At 39.8% G+C, this 19,192-nt stretch overlaps 1 protein-coding gene across 2 annotated transcripts in view; it reads left to right on the top strand.

Moving 5' to 3' along the window:
* Positions 1 to 18,812, top strand: part of znf618 (zinc finger protein 618) — a 48,047-nt gene extending 29,235 nt beyond the window's left edge. The window contains exons 8-14 of one of the 2 annotated variants that reach the window (XM_071517912.1): positions 2,050 to 2,130; positions 5,105 to 5,182; positions 5,952 to 5,996; positions 6,744 to 6,821; positions 8,004 to 8,168; positions 12,012 to 13,111; positions 13,350 to 18,812. In XM_071517912.1, the coding sequence (XP_071374013.1) occupies positions 2,050 to 2,130; positions 5,105 to 5,182; positions 5,952 to 5,996; positions 6,744 to 6,821; positions 8,004 to 8,168; positions 12,012 to 13,111; positions 13,350 to 13,901 (2,099 nt within the window). In that variant the 3' untranslated portion in view covers positions 13,902 to 18,812. Of the gene's footprint in view, positions 1 to 2,049; positions 2,143 to 5,104; positions 5,183 to 5,951; positions 5,997 to 6,743; positions 6,822 to 8,003; positions 8,169 to 12,011; positions 13,112 to 13,349 lie in introns of both variants that reach the window. The other variant, XM_071517910.1, reaches the window with a different exon arrangement.
* The last annotated feature ends 380 nt before the right edge of the window (positions 18,813 to 19,192 follow it).

The following is a 19,192-nucleotide window of genomic DNA, read 5'->3' as shown; positions in this document are numbered from 1 at the left end:
TCATTTTGATCTGTTGATGTATAACATGAATGCATTATGCAATAATGGAACCCAATTTAAGAGGTTTCATAGTTGTCAGACAGGACAGTACATTGATCACTAATGTAAAACAGCCCCATGCCTATTGCTTCTCTGTTAATCACGCTATCGCAGAGATTTGGCCTACCTGTAGTGTCAGTTTGTATTCTGTGTGAAATAGGTTTTTCTGAGGTCTGTCATGAGGGAGACCATCTCCTCCATCCAAAATCTGGTATGTGAACGGAGCTGCTTTATTCTAGCCTATTTACTTGTTACTGCATAGCCCCTTTCACACACGCTTTTTTTAGGTTTCATGTGTGAAAGGGGCTCATGTGAAGCAGTCTCCAGAACAAAATGGGGGTGGCAGCGCAGGGTTAGTAGTAATGTTTTATTGTAATTTACAGAGATAGAGATCAGCTCACATTGTACGCATAGCAGCAGAAAACTATTGTTAGTACAATAAACACAATAACCTACAAACTTACTTTAGGTAAAATAAAGCAAAAACAAGAGTCAAGGTTATGCTCATGCTCAAAGCATGTTCATTCTTGAGTACAATCGACCATTTACACTCTTGTCCCATTGCATACACTAATGATTAAGAATCTTAAAATTCCATGGTAACCTTAAAATTCCATACTATACAAAAAATCTGTGGTCAAAATATAAAAAAAAACAAAGCAATAGTCTGTAATAAAAAAACAAACAAACAAACAAAAAAAGAATTCACTTGCCCAGTTGGGCCAATAGATCAGAGCTTCACTTGTGTTTTTATTGGCCCAGGAGACAAAATGAAAATAACCACTCTATTATAATTGTAGGTAAATTACTACTATAACATTTTAACAATATACAACAGAACTATCTGAAAATTAATCTGTCAATAACATTCCAAAGTATTAGCCCTTAAAAATAGGTACTTGTTGTATTCATGGTTGAGCCCTCATAACCAATTGATAGAAGCTTTTCTGTGTAACAGAGAAAAAACAAAAGCCTGAGTGGAAATTCATAAGGTTGTTGAGTCTCCATTCATCTGTCTTGCCAATAACATTAATCAAACTCGATGAGGGGTTGTCAGCTACGTGCTTTGCCAACATACAGGCTAGGTGCTGCCAGCTCTTATCATGGGCATTGACTGTGTGTTTGCAGTAATTTTCAGTGCCTTCAAAAAATAAGCCTCTCTAAGGCAGATGGAGCCTTACTTGGAAATCGCCGACAATGACAGAAACAGACTTTTTTTTTTCTTGTTTCAAAATTTGAAGAAGCTGCCGAAGAAGTGCCGTCTTCACACAACTGTCTGAGAGCAGTGTAAACAAATAGAAGAGCAGATACAAAGATAACATGCACTTCACTGGGTGAGAAATGTCATTTGGTGAGAAATGGTTAGACCACAAACTTTTTGGGGGGCAGTGGCCCAATTGAGGCAGTAACTGGCCCCAACTTGACTTCTTACTGGCCCTGGGCCATCAGGTAATCCTTGATGTTGAACCATGCATTGATTCCACCAGAGGAAAAAAATAGTTTGCAGCTCTGTTTTGAATTAGTTTTCTGCAAGCTTTCTTGAAACTGTTGGAGAAACAATGACCACAGAATCTAGGTTTATTGCCCCAAAGGTTCATCTTGTATGCTGCTACATTCGAACTCATCTTCAAGGGTAGCTGTTAGCTTGCTCTCTGTGTTTTTGTTGTTTCTGTTTTTTTTTTTTTTTTATTATTATTATTCTATTATTCTATTTTATTATTATTCATTTCTGTGTTCATATTCCTAGAGAAGCAAAATAAAAAGAATGGGAGGTCAAGTTTGTAAGGGGGGAGGTGCGAGATCCCATTTTTCCATCATTAACTTGATTCTGTTCAAAACGTGGTATTCCTGGATGGGTCTCGAGCTGAACTGAAAGATTTTGAATAGTTTTACAATCTTAGTCTTCATTGTCTCTGTAACAAAGAATTGTAGTACAGTCAGATTTTATATATCATTTTCAAATGCTGTTCTCACACTTGCAAGTGATTCTGCGGGTCTCTCTTCATGCAGGTCGCTCCTTTGATATGAAGTCACCACGGGTACAGCAGCGTGGCAGCATTGACATCAGTAAATACGCCCACAGCCAAACTGGTAAGGAGAAAAGTAAGCATCATTTTATGTCTCTATCACTCCTTCTCCCGAGACTTTCTGATAACACTGGATGTTGTCCATTTCCCTACTTTTGAGAGGAGCTGCTACTTGATCCCCTAGACTTCCAGCAATTGAGCTAAGATAACCATTCCCATACCTTCAAACTGCACATAGAGAGGATCCATGGGTAAGTAGGGAAAATAGACAAATCCCCCCAAAACCAAACTATCCCTTTAATATTCTCCACACCAGAGTTGTGATACCCACAATAGCAAATATCAACTAATGCAACAGTTCTCTTTCATTTTCATATTTTGACTCAAGTCAGGCAACAATGGCAGCTTTTAGGTTTTGGATTGGTGTCTTTATCGGCCTTTGCCCAAATTTGACTGGCTGATACTGACACTGACTGGCTCGAGAGCGTTGTTGACTGAATCTAGGACATCAGTACCTTGTCAGGTGAGCATGGCAGCCACAATGCGATGGATTGTTGTGCAATGTTCCACTTCTCAGTCAATAATGTTTTTCTTTTGCCTCAACAAGTGGGACAATCCTGTTGGCTGACGATGTAAAATGTAATAATAGCATAGCCTTTTGGCAATAGTTAAAAAAGTTTATTGTATAAAGTTTATTGACCTATATGAATGTGACAGGTCAACTGTCTTTCTGCTATCACAGAGTGATCCACAAGACCAAACTGTGCCATTTATTCAGCCAGCTTTGTGAAAAGGCACCAACTATAGTGTGGAGCCGTGGATTTTAGCCATGGCCAATCCAACAATCGAATCACTGCCACAGTACTGGCTGTGTTGTCAGTTGTAATAGCTGCCAGTCTTGCAGGAACTCTTTGAACACACCAGCCCAGTTCTCCATTTTGTGGTCTTCAGGGAAGAAGGTGGTTTGGAGGTACATCAACACTAGTTGCCATTCTGAGGTGATGACGTGTGGTTGGGGACATAAGGAGTCACATCTGTATTTGACCACTTGTCAGTTAGAACGGTGGCCCTCCGAGATTAAAACTTGAACGTCGCTTCTCAATTGGTCAAATGAATATGCAGCTTGGGGATAGTAGCTTGTGAAAAGCACTTTCGTTCTAGCGGGTCATATCTCTGAATGACTGCTTGCCCACCATACGGGAAGAGATTATCTCTTTGACAATGAATGTAGTCATTGTTTTTGTGTTCTCTCCATTGTGCACTGTCCTGGAAGTATTTGGTGGCCTTTGCAAATGCCCATTATTGACTTGTGGATGTAGGGCCTGGATCCCCCTTTCACTGCAGGACGCATCTGCTGCAATTGATTGTTTTTTATCACTAGTGTACATGAAAATTCTATGTGTTATATGTATTATGCATCTATCTACTTATTGCCAACATCATCTTCATGCAATGTTTGCAAATTGCTTCATCCAAATTTTTAGGCTCCCCATTAGTGTTGGGTATAAATCAAAAATGTTGCCATATTGTTGCAATTTTCTCTGTGCCATTATTGTGCCATGCCTCATTATCTTAAAAACAAAGACTAATACTCTCAAAATACACACACATGACTGACCCCTCTGGACAGTGACTAATTGAAATTTGATCTACACCCCTCTTGCACCTTGAAAGCACTGTAAGTAGCCCTAGAGCAGTGAATCCTTCTCTTGTACTCAGAGCCAACTATGAACTTCACAGATGACATATTCTTGCCCTATTTGCATACTTTAAATTCAAGTATATTCATAGAATTTAGCTGATGTAGGACTAGGATACTTTGGTAATTGGCCGCTCATCTCATAATGATAAATGATGGCATCGTTGGTGTGTAGAAAAATAAAATTGGGTCAACTCTGAGCTCAGATTGATGTTGGTGAAACAAGAAATCGGCCCAAGCCTAGTGAACATGAACATGAAAGTCAGAAACCAGAGAACTGAGACTTGAACTTATGATTTCTTCAAGATCTAAAATCTTGAGCTGCTGCACAGAGAGGAACTGGGCCACTTCAGAAGGAATGAATTGGCATCTTCCACAAATCGTTCTCTACTGAGAAACTCTGAATTTTACATATTGCTGACATATAAGAGGTTCAAGTCGTAAAGCTGACTGTTAGAGAACCCAGAGGATTGGGTACGAGTGTCCATTTTCAGCCCAGGTCCCTTTACTGTTTACTTGTTTGTGGCAACCTTGGTGAAGAATATTGACTTTTAACGGGTAATGGAACGCTTTAAGGGATAATGCACTGAGAATGTTTTGCCCTTTCTTTTGATTTGTATTGCCTTGGGGCCTAAACCACATTGAAATTATGATTATTATGTTTAAAATAATGTGCCCCTTCATACACAAATGATCTTCGTCTATTGCTTTATTATTTCCCTCGTGACCCAAAACTCAAATCAAAAATACGTCTTATATGTCTTTTAACAAAATAATAGATCAAATGGAAATTGAGCAGAAGAAGATTTCCAGATTCAGCGTTTGCATTAAAGCCTGTGTTATGGAAACGTTTTACAAATACTGCTAATAATATAAATCATTTTAGATCATTTTACTCCATTGCTCCACGACAACTTTTTTTCACAACTATCTCAAATCAATCCCTTTTCTTTGTTTTCTCCTGACTGTGGTATCTTGTGGTACATGATCACCCCCCCTTCCATCTTTGTGCTGAGGAGCAGCCTGCCATAAAGAACTATTTAAAGCATGGCACACACTCACATCCTAGAAGTGGGTCAAAAAGATGGAATGAAGAGGAGGAATTAGGCCCATATTCAAATGTAACATGAACATTTGGATCCTTTGTCAACGCTGTTAGTGTGATGGATGTGTAATGACACAAGCTATGATGAAGTGCAAATTGCATGTCACTGATATAGCTCCAGCTTGACTGTTGAGTGTAGTTTCATATTTTGAATAAAAAAAATGGTGTTGATATCATATCTGTTATTTAGCATGGGCGTGTCACTTATTGTTTCTACTCTATTGTTGTTTATAGACAGTCCTTTCAGTCGGAAAATGGAGAGTGCGATGCAGTCTAGCCTGGTTGACACGAACAGCTCGCAGAATTCAAGTGGTGAGCAGTGAGGCACTTCTTATTTTATGTGGGTTTTGTGTGTGTCTGTGTGTGTAAATGTATCATTTCTGCTCCCACAGTGAAAATTATTTTCAGCTCTGCTACTCTGCGAGTATATCACTTGTGAATGTCAATAAACATGGAGAAGGCATTTCTGTAGACAATGTTTTGCTACTGATGCCTGGGATGAAAATGCAGATAGATGGGGAGTAGAGTATGGCATGCTAAGAGGTTTGTGTAACCTGCCTTGCATCATTTGTTTCTGTATAAAACCCATATTCCAACAACTCCAGATACGATGCATATAAAGACTTAGAAAGGAGTGGATTTTTTTTTTTAACGGACTGACCTTTCTCTCTCTTGTTTGCACCTACCGACACTCTCATATACATCAGTAGGCCCATGATATTCTTGCGGAAATTGGTGGACTGGTGCAGGAAATATTCACCAATCAACATGTTTTTGTGTTACTATATAAAAATACATCACTTTGACAAATGGACGGTACTCAATTCTCACCATCACCATCCACTGTGATCAAAATTGCTTAGAGGGCTTGCAATTTTCCATGGCAAATAATGGAAATCCACAGTAAGCACTGTTATTGCAAAGCATTTTTGGTTGCATAAATAAAAAAATAAAAAAACCCACATGAAACACTAAAGGCATTGATTGGATAAACAAGGGGGGGAAAAGCAATAGAGAATGTGCTTGTACTTTCAGACAGTGTGTTTGGAGTCTTACTCTCCTCCCATCGTCTTGCCCACAGGAACTCCAAGCCCTCTGGTGGCGAGCTCCTTCTCCACATCACAGAGTAAGTCCAACCCCACCCACCTGCTGAAAAAATTATTTACATTCCGCCCCCTTTTTTCATGCCACCTTTTTTTCTGTTATGCTGCCATTTTCGTTAGGCTCTCTTTCTTTGTTCGGTGTGATAATTTTCTTTACATTTAATTATTTGCAGCATTGCAGGGACAATTCCGCCCAGGCTCGGTAATGTTAGGCTCATCGTGTGTCTAAACAGTTTTTAGATATGGTTAGCTCCGTTATGACTGACTGCTGGAAATTTACCGACTGATACTCTTCTAAGCCGTTTTTGTTGTCTCAGGGGAGCAAGATTGTTGGAAAAGCTGCTGGCAGACATCAAAACCCATTTATTCAATAGTGTAAACATTAATTTTCTTTTTGCAAATATAGACCGAGTGGGACAAAAAAAATTGTCAAACGAACTTTTAAGGAAAGTGTCTCCTTAATGGCTCACGACCAAACCTCCTCAGGCTTAAGTACAAAATGACTATCTTAATGCTATAGTTACCAAAGGTAGGATTTTATTGAATAGGCTCAAAATCCCAGTGTTAAGAGATAAAATGAAATGTGCCCATATTTTTTTTTTTTTTCTAAGTCACATATTTAGAATTAAACATTTTGTTATAGCTGCTGCATTTGGCCTAGATCAAGTACAAATCGGGGATACAGGGTCGGCAGATCCACAGATGTCTCTGCATTTTTGTAGAATGCCTTTGACAAAGTGAACCCTCTTCTGGGCCTTGTGATTTTCTAGAACCCTACACTTGTGGCGCCTGTGGCATCCAGTTCCAGTTCTACAACAACCTGCTGGAGCACATGCAGTCCCACGCTGGTGAGTCCGCTGCACATAGATGCATGTTAAGCTAGATAGGCAAACGAGTACAGACCCACGGTGGCGCCAGTGCATATGACGGTGGTCCTGCATAATCCTTCTGTTTTTTGAGGTGTAGGCGTTTTATACACTTGCTGTACTCTATGTCAGGAAGCATGCGTGTTTAGCTAGGTATAAATGGCAATAAATACTCCAAAAATACATGCGCTTTGACTTTGAGTATATTCATAGTAGCCTGAATACCCAAGGCCAAAACAGTTTTTTGTGGCCATGTGGGGGGTTTGTCAAGGGATTGAGAGCTACAACTACATAGGCAGGCTTTATAAATTCTTCATCTGTTATCTGTTGTAATCTTCTGTCTGTTTGAGTTGCAAGCAATAGAGTGTTGTAATGAGGTGGGAGCTGGTCTGGTTCTGAGGTTGCTGGAGAAATGTCTTGTGTGCTTCAAAAGCATCACATCTGTGCCTGTATATATGCTGTTTTTGGAGAGTTTTAGGTCTACTACATTGTTTGAATTACAGTTTGTCAGGAAATTTGTTGTATTGCAACGCTTACCTATTACAGACCAGCAATTTTAGGAAAAATCAAGGAGTCATGTTGGCGATCCTTGTTTGTGATCATAATCATCAATCATACATCCAAACAATCTCTTAAAATACTTTGGTCAATAAATCACCTTTTGCTGTTCGTCATTGTCCTTAAGCGCTGGTTTTCGGAATTATTGCTGTGAGACGACCAACACTTAATGCCATACCCTGCAAGACTCAAGTTAAGCATCTCCTGACTGACTGACTACTGACACAGAAGGACTCTGCCGTGAGATTAGAGCAAGGAAATGGATGACGGCCGTCAGTTTCCTAGTTGTGGGGGTTACTAAATTTCCATTATATAATAACAACACTGAGGTAATAATTCAATTCAAGGTCTTCCCTTAGCAAGTTTTCACACCCGGTTTTGATGGCACAGTTTGTTGAAAATATTAAGAGACATGGGGAGCGAGGCTTAGCAGTGTATTTTCATCTTTTCTTTGGCTTTTTGTTTTTTTTAACCTTATGTATTTTTATGTTTATTTCTAATTTGATTACATTTTCCTCCATTCAAAACATTCCACATACACTTTGCCCGCCAAAACCTTACAATATTGTCACCTGTGGCTCATGATTCATCTTTGTGTCTCCACAGCGGACAATGAGAACCACACCAAAGGGGACTCTCCAAAAACCTCCCCAGCCTCTGGCCCTCAGGAGCCGCTGTGGAGAGGCTCCCAGGCCCAGGCCCAGGCCCACTCCTCAGTTCAGCTACAGGTCCAGACTCATAGTCATCCCCAGAGGAACCATACCCTCAGCCGTAAGTACTGTTGTGAACTTCACCGATCTCAGAGTGCCATCCGACTTTTCACCACTAAACATAAACAAAAATAGTGATCTGTCTTTGGCTCTCATGTGTTAGCCAGTCTCGATACACATTGTTTTCCCCAATTTTTTTTTTTTTCACCTGTAGTGGCAGGAAGCACAATCCCATATGTAAGGGGAAGTTTTGGTGATGTTTTTTTAAGTGATAAAAATACAGCAAAATGAACACATCGGAAGCCAAAGCATCACTGCGTCACTGAAATGTACTTCTGAAACATAAAACAGGACTGAGAAACTTTTTTAAGAATTTACTTTTCAGTGTAAAACATCTACATACTCAATCATTATTAATATCTGTAATTTTGATGCTGTATTTGTGCAAATTATATTTGTACATGATATTTGTACTTTTGTAAGGAAAATATAATAGGTAGTTCATTACATAAGTTAAATGGCTAGAAGTAGTTGACTACTGAGAAACAAACTAATAAGATTCATGTTTAGTTAAACTACCACTAAACTGTAGCAAAGTAGTGAAAGTAGAAGTTAAATCACATGTAGTTAACTAGCTCCTAACACTGTGCTTAATACACACTCTCTTTTCTCTGCTCTGCTGCATGTGCCCAAACACCGCTCCTGCACCACACACATGCTCCAGTTTAACACTTTCAAAAGCTAATCTAGCCAGTCAAAAGTTGGTCAAGCAAAAGTACAACTGTAATACATTTCATGTTATTAAAAGTGATATTTAATTTTCCAATGAACCACAGAAATAGCTGCCCCATGGAAACTTAAGCCACAATCTTCTGCACATTCTTTATCACTCTGTTCAGTTTCATTGCTCAGGAAAATAGTTTAAAAACTACACCTCTATTGCTGAAAAAAGTTTGTGACTTAAAGGAACTGTATTGCAGAATACTCCTTAGATCTTGTTAACTGATTGGTCAGAAACTGTCAGAAGAATATCCGATTAGAGTACAGAAGCTTCATTGTCCTTTTTTTTTTTGTCCAAAATGCCACAAACTCCAAAGGGGTCCCTTAGGAAACATATAGTGTGGTTCAGACACCCAAAATGCTATGACATGGCAAACTAACCGAACACATAATAGGCAGAAACAACCTAACATGGTAATGGGCCAAGTCTCATTCGTAGAACTGCCCATGGTAACACACAAGTCCAATTAAGGTGAACAATCAAAATATCTGTTGATGCAAGAGTTCATATGCCAAAATTATATGGCAAAGAGTACACATGCTAGAAAAGTGAGCTGCCACATGGCTCACTTTATATAAAAAGAACCATAAAAGAAGCCATAAAAAGAACCCAAGTCTTAAGGGACCAGACGTCACATAGTTTAATGGCTAGATTGTTGATGGGATGCGTAGCATCAGCTGATACTATAGCCAAGTGTTTTTTAATAGAATGTTGAATGTAGAATGTAGGTCATCAAAGTGTAATTTCGGGCTGCCAAAACAGGAAAGTAATAATTTAGGGGTGGTAAATTCATTCATTTATTCATTTTCTTTCCCCACATATCTCTATTCAGGGTCACAGGGGGCTGGAACCTAACCCAGCATGCATTTGGTGGAAGGCAGGGAAACATCCTAGACAGGTCGCCAGCCCATCACACGGGGTGGTAAATGTGATTTAGAATTACTTTCAATGAAATTTCGGTTCAATTTGTTCAATTTTGCGTTGCTATGCGGTACTCTGACCACCAGAGCGGCACGCGTGACCACTGCTGTACCTGCTCCCTATGCAGAATAAGTCAAGGCAAAAGATGGAATCTCACTGTCCAGCCTCTGGCCAGAGCACTGAGCCCTCAGACTTGTATGCGGTGTATTCAGAGTAGTGTTTGAATGCTAGTGAGTGTGAGGGCATGAAGTGGTATAAAAAAGAGAAACGAGGCAGGCTTCACGACATCACACATTGCTTAGGCCTATTATGTCCCACATCTGCAGAGGTGTTTTGTGTTTGTTGTTTGCTTGCATGCGTTGCATGTGTTGGTGTTTTCTTGTTTATCCATCTACTAAAATGTCTTAGAAACTGTTCAATACAGCAGTGAATTTAGTGGGATTGTAGAACAAAAAGGAACCATTACTTTACTCCAACGGGCCTCATAGAGGCACTGCAATTTCAGATAAAATTTGAAAAGTTTAAAATGTCACAACACCAACACAGTGCATCTTATATTGATGAAACTTTGTACATTCTATAATTGGACTGGCATTCATTAAAAGTGAAACAGGCCCACAGGGATCCACAATATGCCTACCAGAGAGAGAGTGTGGCCTATCAATAACTTACCTTAATGTCTACCACAGTTTGTACAATAGCAGCAGGGTTGACTTTAGTTTACCACCAGAGATTAGCTTGCAAGCTGTCAAGCTACTACCAGCATACTGAACAAATCCCAGCTTCTCAAAACCTCTTAGCAGTAATATAAATTTAGGCCATTGTAAGTCAGTAGGGTGAAATTATCTTATAGATGGTTCTTTTGAGAAATTGGTCTTTGCTGATGTGCTAGTCGAAGCTAGGTAGCTCATAAGCTAATTAATGGTGGCAAGCTAAAGTTTACCACCAGCTGATGGCTAATGCTAGCTCTTACCGTCCACTGGATTTACTCTAATGCTGTTGGTCATCTAAAAATAAAGCGTGGCCCAAGCATGAAGTGTAAATAGTAGAGCAGTAGACAAAAGACCCCATGACAGCAGGGGCTCAATGGATGGTATAGACGGTTGGTTGGTCGCTCTGTTCACCACTTTATGGTCACGTGGCCCGCGGGGAGTTAGACTGCAGACTCTCAAGCAGGAGACCCGAGTAATGAATCGCTTCATAAAATTTTAAATGTATCTATTGATAATAATCGCTGAACTAGGCACACTAGAGCCTCCATAGGTAAGGCCTATAACAGTTCTTATAACTCAGGGTCACTTCATAAAACTTGGTATAGGCTACTTATAACTTCTATTTTGAACATGCAAACAAACAATGGGCCCTTACTACAGGTATTATTGCACTGTATAAACAATAAATTATTACCTAACAATACTACTACTACTACTATTATGGCACTACATCTACTACTACTACTAATAATAATAATAATAATTTTTACAAAGTATTACAAAACACAAATATATAAAATACATTGATAAAAGGACGTCAATCACTGTAGTCGTACAGTTTGTGTTAAGAACATGGATTTTAAAGTACTTTTTCAAACAATGGGAGATAATTCAGAGCAAAGAAAATGCACAGAAGCTTGTGGCTGAATATGTTTTCTTTGGGAAAGAGTCCATTTGTGGTTCAATGTTCCTTGAACTTATAGCACATAAATGTGCTAAATAGTGCTAATGATTTAGCAAAAGAAAATATTGCTGTAATACTATTTGCCTCCCCAAGCTGGCAAAAAAAGTGAAACCAATTCATATTGCAGGACAGAACAACAGGACTGGCTATAATCTTTTCAAGTAAACTCTGCAATACAGTCTTTTGTTATTTGCAGTCTTTCTACTCATTAATAAGTAGCATAAAGCTTGAAGTAGTGAGAAACATTTTTTACACAAATAAAAGCTATTTGCTATAGATGGCACAAGAAGAAAATGTTCTCTGCAACACCTGTCTGTTAGACGTCATTAAAATTAACATGGTTTTTTTTCTCATTAGGACTCCAATCTTGTTTGAGATCAGCATGATGGGAATACCCCATGTAGATGCCAAAAAGTCAATGTATAAGTTACCATTATCACATTCTATAAAGGCAATTCCCTGTAATGTGTGTTTCTTCTCTTTTTTCTTTCTATCCATCCATCCATCTGCCATATTTGCTGACAGAGAATAACGGACTACCTGAGAAGGAGCGGCAGCAGGTGGCAGAGCGCCTCCTGCGGGTAATGTGCTCAGATCTGAGCATGCTCAATGTGCTCAACAGCAAGGACTTCCTCAAGCTGGCACAGACCCTGGTGGATACGGGTGCTCGTCATGGTGCCTATTCCACCCGTGATGCCCTTGGCAACATGAGTGCCTTGGCGCTGCGCCAGCTGCCCCGCATGTACAACCAGGTCAAGGTCAAGGTCACGTGTGCCCTAGGCTCCAATGCTTCACTTGGCATCGCTGTCACCTGCCACTCCCAGACAGCGGGGCCAGATGCCTGTTATGTGCTAACTGCCTACCAGGTGGAGGGGTCAAGACTGAAGCGCTATGTGCTAGGTGTCAGGGAGGCTGAGCTAAGGGAGGGGCCTGATCAGGTGCACCACTGGGTGCAGAATGTGCTGTCAGAGTTTGTGATGTCAGACATCCGCACAGTGTACGTGTCAGAGCCCAGGGTGTGGGCAGCGGGACTTGGGGGTTCACCACTGGGAGGTGGTGGGCGGGGGAGGGTATGCTTGCGATGTGCAGGATGTTCACTTGGTGCAGTAGTCCAGGCGGTCCTCGGGAAGCGCAGCCTCCAGGCACGGGGCCTCCATGAGTTGGCTGAGCTTCTGTCAACGTGCCGAGATATTGCCTCCTCCACCAGCCTGGCCCTTCGTGAGGAACATTCTACCAACACATCCACAAACGCAACTGAGGAGGGTACACAGGGCACTCCTGCCCAATGCCCCACACCCCCTTGCTGGGATCGTACGGCTGAAGCCCTTCTGCAGGTACATGCTCACTTTGAACAGATTTGTGAGGCTTATGGGCGCAGTAAGGCCACAGCTCCAATCCTCCAAGGTCTTAACAAGCACCTGCTGGGGACGCTGGCCTGTCTGCTGGCACCTCTGCGCCTGGCAGCTCTGGAGCTGAGCAGCCAGAGGAGACCAACCCTACAGCAGGTGCTGCCAGTCTACCTACGCCTGGAGAAGCTCTTCACATCCAAAGCTGGGGAGGCAGGAACTGGCACTGCTAGCAAACTCTGCCACTATTTCCTGGAAGCACTCAAGGAAAACTTCAAGGTATTAAAGTGTTCAGTCATGTTTAGTAATTTAGTCACATAATTGGATCTAACCTCAGAACATCACTGACAAAATTGCATTTATCTGATTTCTTAAACCAGTCTTATGTTAAGAGACAAAAAATGCTTCATAATATTCCACTTTTTTCATTTTGTAAGGAGACCTTGATGTACAATGAATGCATATCCAGAACTATTTTAAGATAGGAAGCACTTTCAATCTGTCTCTCTGTCTCTAGGTGGAGCGAGCCCACCAAGTGGCCATGGTCCTGGACCCACAGCTGAAGCTGCGTTCAGTGCCAGCCTACCAGCATGAGGACATCATCTCCCGTGCGTGCGAAATGGCCACTGAAACCCGGGACGGGGGTATAAGTGCTGGCGGTGGATCAGGAGGCGAAGAGCGGGATGCCGATGGCCGCGCGACTCCTAAAAGAGGCCGCATAGATGGGGCCGGAAGCAATGGCGGGAACTCCAGGGGGACCACGTCATCATCTTGCACAATGTCTGGTAATGATGAGAGTCAGAGCCAAGTTAGACAAGAGATTTTTCAGTACCTGGCTGAGCCTCTTCTTCAGGGCACACCCGACCTCTTCCAGTACTGGAGCTCAGCAGTTGGTGAGAAGTTCCCTAAGCTAGCTCGCCTGGCACTGTGGCTACTTGCTGTGCCTGCTGTGGGAGTACGCAGCGAGTGCGTGACTGTGTGTGAGCAGAGCCTGGTTATGAAGAGGAGGCAGCAGGTAACGGCTGAGGAGATGAACAAACTCATTTTCCTTCGCTCCAACATGGGCTAGAAGAGAACCAACCAACCCTAACCAAACATCCACCTCCAACCAATGACTCAAGACTATTTATATTTATATAGGTTTTAGACCAACTGTAAACATAAATGTGTATGGACATTGAGTACTCCTCGAGACAAATACTTACAGGAAAATGCAAACTGTAGAGGTTGCAAACATCCATAAAACAATAAGGCTAGTTAAATACTGTATGTGGGCAAGGATAATCATAAAGTACTGTGGACAAGATTTAGGGGTGGAACGGTATTTGTCAAAAAATTGTCCTGTTTGGTACGCCACCCTCGGTTTGGGATGCACATGTGAGCAGGATAACTTTCGGTCTAATGGCCAGAGATTTGAATAACTCCAGCCTAATAACTTAACTACTTTAAGGCTATATGCTATTATTTTCATGACATGGCAACATTGTAATGTAACATTGTGTATATTTTGCCATAAGGGGTATGGCAGTAAATATCATACATCTGGTAGAATTATAATTTTCAGTGGTGTATGGCAGTAAATTCAAGCAGTGAAAGCTCATTGCCATGCACCACTGAGAATTATAATTCTACCCCATGTGTGATATTTGGCCATGAGGACTGAGCAGATAACTGGGAGCCAGTTTGGTGGTAGCTTCAAGGGCCTCAAAATATAGTTGCTATTCATTTGCATGTACTGACACATCTTGAATCCAATCACACTGTGGCAAAAAGCAGCTAGTCCAAAGTGGATTCTGACATGATGCCTTCCTCCTTGGATGTATGTTGGATGTATGAAAAGTCACCCAACAGTTTGATTTATTTCCAAAATTAACTTAGTAAGTCTTAGACTGCTAGGTATGTAAGTCAAGCATTGGTCAATGCTGCAGTTGCAAAGAATGGCCAAGCTGTCCATGTTGTAAGACTTACTAAGTTAATTTTGGGACAAAAACAAAATCCAACTTTTGAGTGACTTTCTTTACATATACAGTAGTTGTTTTTTCTATCCACAAAGAGGAAGGCATTATATCAGAGTCAGTTTTTGACCTGCCGAGTTTTGCTGCATGACACATTGTCAGGATATCCTCCAAGATTTAACACTGATTGCATTCAGCCTTAATATACTTTATGTCAGTAAATACATTATGATAATGGGGACATGAGGCTGTTAGGGCTGGCTCGGTGGAAGCTTCCAGGTCAACTAAACAACATTGCTAGCCTTCTTCACCAGCGTGGTAATTCAGAAATACCATGTCAATCAGCTTTGTGAATAGAGGCATATTAATAAGCAGTTAAATTGTCACACGCAAACAGCACAGTCTAAGTAAATTCATTTGTTTGTACCACTGAAGATGTTTTCCCTGTGCTGTGCCATCAGATGAAAAGTAATGTTTGCTAGCCATCACTTGTGTGAGCTAGTGGTGTCAACAGAAAATAGGCTACTGATATCTGCATTAAATGTTTCCATAGTCGCCATCTTTTTGTTGTGTTCAAAGCTCGGTGAGAAAAGGCTTGTCTTGTCCATAGGGAAGTTGAAAATATATATCCCATTATTTCCATATTAAAATAGTCTTCCTTCATGCGAGCAACTTAAAATTGAGTTTTCACTGTGTTTTAAGGCAATAAGCTTTATTGTAGGTTTTAGTTTACAACCTTATCTATTCAAAAATGACTGTTCTGGTAAAGGTCCTGCAGTTAATTATTAATTAAAAATTATTTTCTGTTAGTCAAATTAATGGGGATTTTCTCAGGAATGAGCGCAACCAGCAGGCACTGACACTTTTTCCCCACTGTACCGAAAACGTACTAAACTGTGACCTCAATGCCGAGGTATGTACTGAACCGTGACTTTTGTGAATCGTTCCACCCCTAATACAATTAGTGCCATTTGCAACAAACCAAAAACGGATCACTGAGGTTTTAACAATTTCAGTTTTCAGAAATAAACTAGGACACGGAAAACAGTTATGCAGTCATTACATGATTCACCAAGCGGACACATACTATTGAAGTCAAGTTATTTATCCTTTTAGGAATTGATTTAATGAAAATAAAATTACCTGAGCTTGTAGCTCTTAAAATGACTTGCATCAAAATATGTGAATTTGTTTGTTGCATCTGGTACTAGTTAGTCAAGTACTAGTTTGTCATCTCTGTCATTGGGCCTTAAGTCGCTCTCTCTCGTGATCACCTTGATCCCTACAGTTAGAACCAACATCATGCCTTTACATTGTTATTTAATGGCCTTCTGTTCACAATCTCTTCTACAGCTTGTAGTTGTTTGACAATACAGTAGTGTTTTTTCCTGTAGACCTAAAGGGACTTATGGCTGGCAGTTGGAAACAGTGTCCTCTGGTGGTTTAATGTGGACCTTTCAGTCATTGACAACTGTGCCATTGGACTAATGCTTTTTATCCCAAAGTTACATTTAAGATAGAGTTTTATGTATGAGCTTGTTATTAAGCATGAAGCATATATAGCCAAGGGGAAACTGAAAAATAACATTGCTCTGTTGTGATTGGGAATTACTAGTTCCAGAATCCAAACTCAAAATAAGCAAACATTAAGAATAACTTTTCAATTTCTTATACATGAATATACCACTAAATGTGGTCCTAATCCATCTTAAAGGAATAGTTCAGATTTTTAAGAGACCTAACCAATTTAGGAAAGGTATGCATGCTTTGAAGTCAACTCTTGGTTTATAAAACCAATAAAATAAAAAATCTTGACCCTCCAAAATAAAATGCCTAGGCACAGCTGCCCACTGTGTAAAGCCTGTATTGAACTGGCTCCATAGTAGATTGAAAACCGGACAAGCGTTTATCAGTCTAGCAGGTCTTCATCAGGGTCGCAGTATAACTTCGGTTGTGCGGACATACATTATACGAGTTGTGAAGTCAGAAGAATATGCACTTTGGAAATTAAAGGACTACTTGATAGGATTAGACCTCCAGTGAACAAAGTGCAATGTCAAGTCAAGAACAGGTTGCAGTTTTACTAAACTGAGAATCTTTTTAGTCCACCCAAAAGCAGCTGTGTTGATTATTACGATAACAAACTTCGTCAGTTGAAAAGTCAAAGACTGCAAGGTCCAAACCGTTTCCTGTTTCACAACTATGTAGGAGAAGGGGTTTTTTTTCTGATAAATTGATTTAACCCCCTTTGATCTCCACTAGCATTGCTAACAAGTGCTAACCAACTCCTGCTTACAATATCTAAATGACCAAATATACTAATGGAAATGCTTTTTGGATGGACCTAAAGGATTCTAATTTCATGAAATATCAAATAGGCTTCTTGAAAACTTGAACTGTCCTTTTAAGCGTACTTTAATACTGAATATAAAAGGCATCCTTTGTTATGTTCAATCTGTCTGATATGTTGTATTTATTAATGTGTCATAAATGCCCCCTCTTTCCTTTTTTTTTTTACAGTTTCTTTACAATATCCACAATCAAATTGACAAAAGAGCTAGGCTCATGTGGCTGTTTGTAGTTTAATTTATGCACTGAATTAATTCTTGATGTGTGAGTTGATTTGGTTACACTTAAATATAGTTTTATATTTTGCTCATCTGATGTTTCTCTGTGAAGCAGAAGAATGACTATTGATTCAGAGGAACATTTTAATAGCAAAAGGCTGCCCCAAGATACACATCATTGCATTGTGATAATTTGAAGTCCTGAAGTCAAGATGTATACTGACGTTTTGAAATTGATTAATATCACACGTTTACATTTTGGTAAACATTGGTTGTAAATGATCCATTTGTTTTAAACTTGATTTTAAATTACAGATCAAATGTTGTACCTCAGTCGTGAGAGGCATTTATCAATACACAGGATTGATATTGCGGTTTTAGCATGAATTGGAATTCAGCTGTTAATACAAAACTTAAGCCTGGTCGCAGAAATGGTAAAAATGCTGTACATTGGTTTTGGGCTTTAGCAATGGTCCTCAATTGAAGTGTTGAATTGAAGTGAATGGATTTTTATTGTAGTTTTTAAATTAGTATTTCAAATAGGATATGCTCTGGGACAAAATGCCATTGTTGACGTAATGATGTCAACACAACTTAAGTTACCTATAACATTCTTTTGTTGGTGAAATGAGAATTATAACTAAGATATGCATGCTTTTAATAAGAGTACTGATCTATAAAGTTATAAGCCAGAGTGTTTCTTATAAAATGGAAGTGATTCATGTTGGCTCTGAGTAGATGATCATCTACAAGTAGATCTCATCTACAATCAGATAAGCATCCCCGGTCTGAATTGTAACCTTATGAGGGGGAAAGCGACACTGATCCTGGGTTGGTGTTTATGGGGTGACATCATCCATTTTCAGAGGATGCATTGTGTAAATACAAGAGAACTGCTGTTTTTATGCCACAAGGGGGCGCCTTCATTTCAGAGATAGGGAGCACCAATAACACCATACCTCTTTTTTCTACAGTAGCATTTCAAAAGGTTTTGATATGATAAAAACTCAAGCTAGATACTGTTATTAGAAAACTGAATTCAGTTTTAAGGTTTATTTTGTTTCAGGATTTAACTTATTCAAATAATAAACTTAAAAGTGTAAAATATGGTATAAGAATGCTAACATGGAGATCTGTTATGTTTTAGTATGGATTATAGTCTGTATTATCAAATCAGGTTAAGAAATCAGTGTTGCTTTCATCCTATTTTACAGGCATTTCTTCCTTTTATACTCTGCTAAAATGCAAAAAATTTATTTGATTCTATTGATTTGTCTTTTTTATCGCACTTTGGCAGCAGATTCTTGTGTAGATTCAGATCTGAGTTGTCTTATTAGTAAGCCTAATTTATACTTTTGTAGCAACACTATTTTTATATAACGGCGAAGAAAGGATTCAACGTCTTTTGTTTTTCTGTGTCATATATGGCAGCGCTGTTCAATGTTTCTTGAATACATTACCCACTGTAGTATGTGATGTGTGAATAAACTCAAATCAGTGTCAAACTGCCCTTCAATCCTGTCCTGATTACTAACACTACTGTATGCATATGTAAGCTGTGTGTATACTGTATGTTGTCAAGAGAGGGAAGGATGGAGGACCTGGAAAGAATTTCAGTGCCATGAAGTTTGATTTTATGCCCCTGCGGAGGTCTACTCAAGCACTTTATCTTCAGTGTAGCTTCCACATATGTCAAATCCCTCACATGTCAAATTCCTCATATCAATTGGAAGAAGCAGACATCCCCAACCTAAATTTGAGATCCACATTTTTTTCAGTTAAGGGGAGAAGTAAAACTAAAAAACCTAGGAATCAAGAGAACTTGTTTGGAAGATATT

Source organism: Centroberyx affinis, unplaced genomic scaffold, assembly GCF_046629955.1.
Source record: "Centroberyx affinis isolate AG114_WGS23_722 - 3 ecotype Tasmania unplaced genomic scaffold, CSIRO-AGI_Caff_v1 ptg000539l_1, whole genome shotgun sequence".
In the NCBI taxonomy this organism is placed as follows: Eukaryota; Metazoa; Chordata; class Actinopteri; order Beryciformes; family Berycidae; genus Centroberyx; species Centroberyx affinis.
The sequence above is the reverse complement of the archived record's forward strand: the minus strand, read 5'-3'. Positions and strand labels throughout refer to the sequence as shown.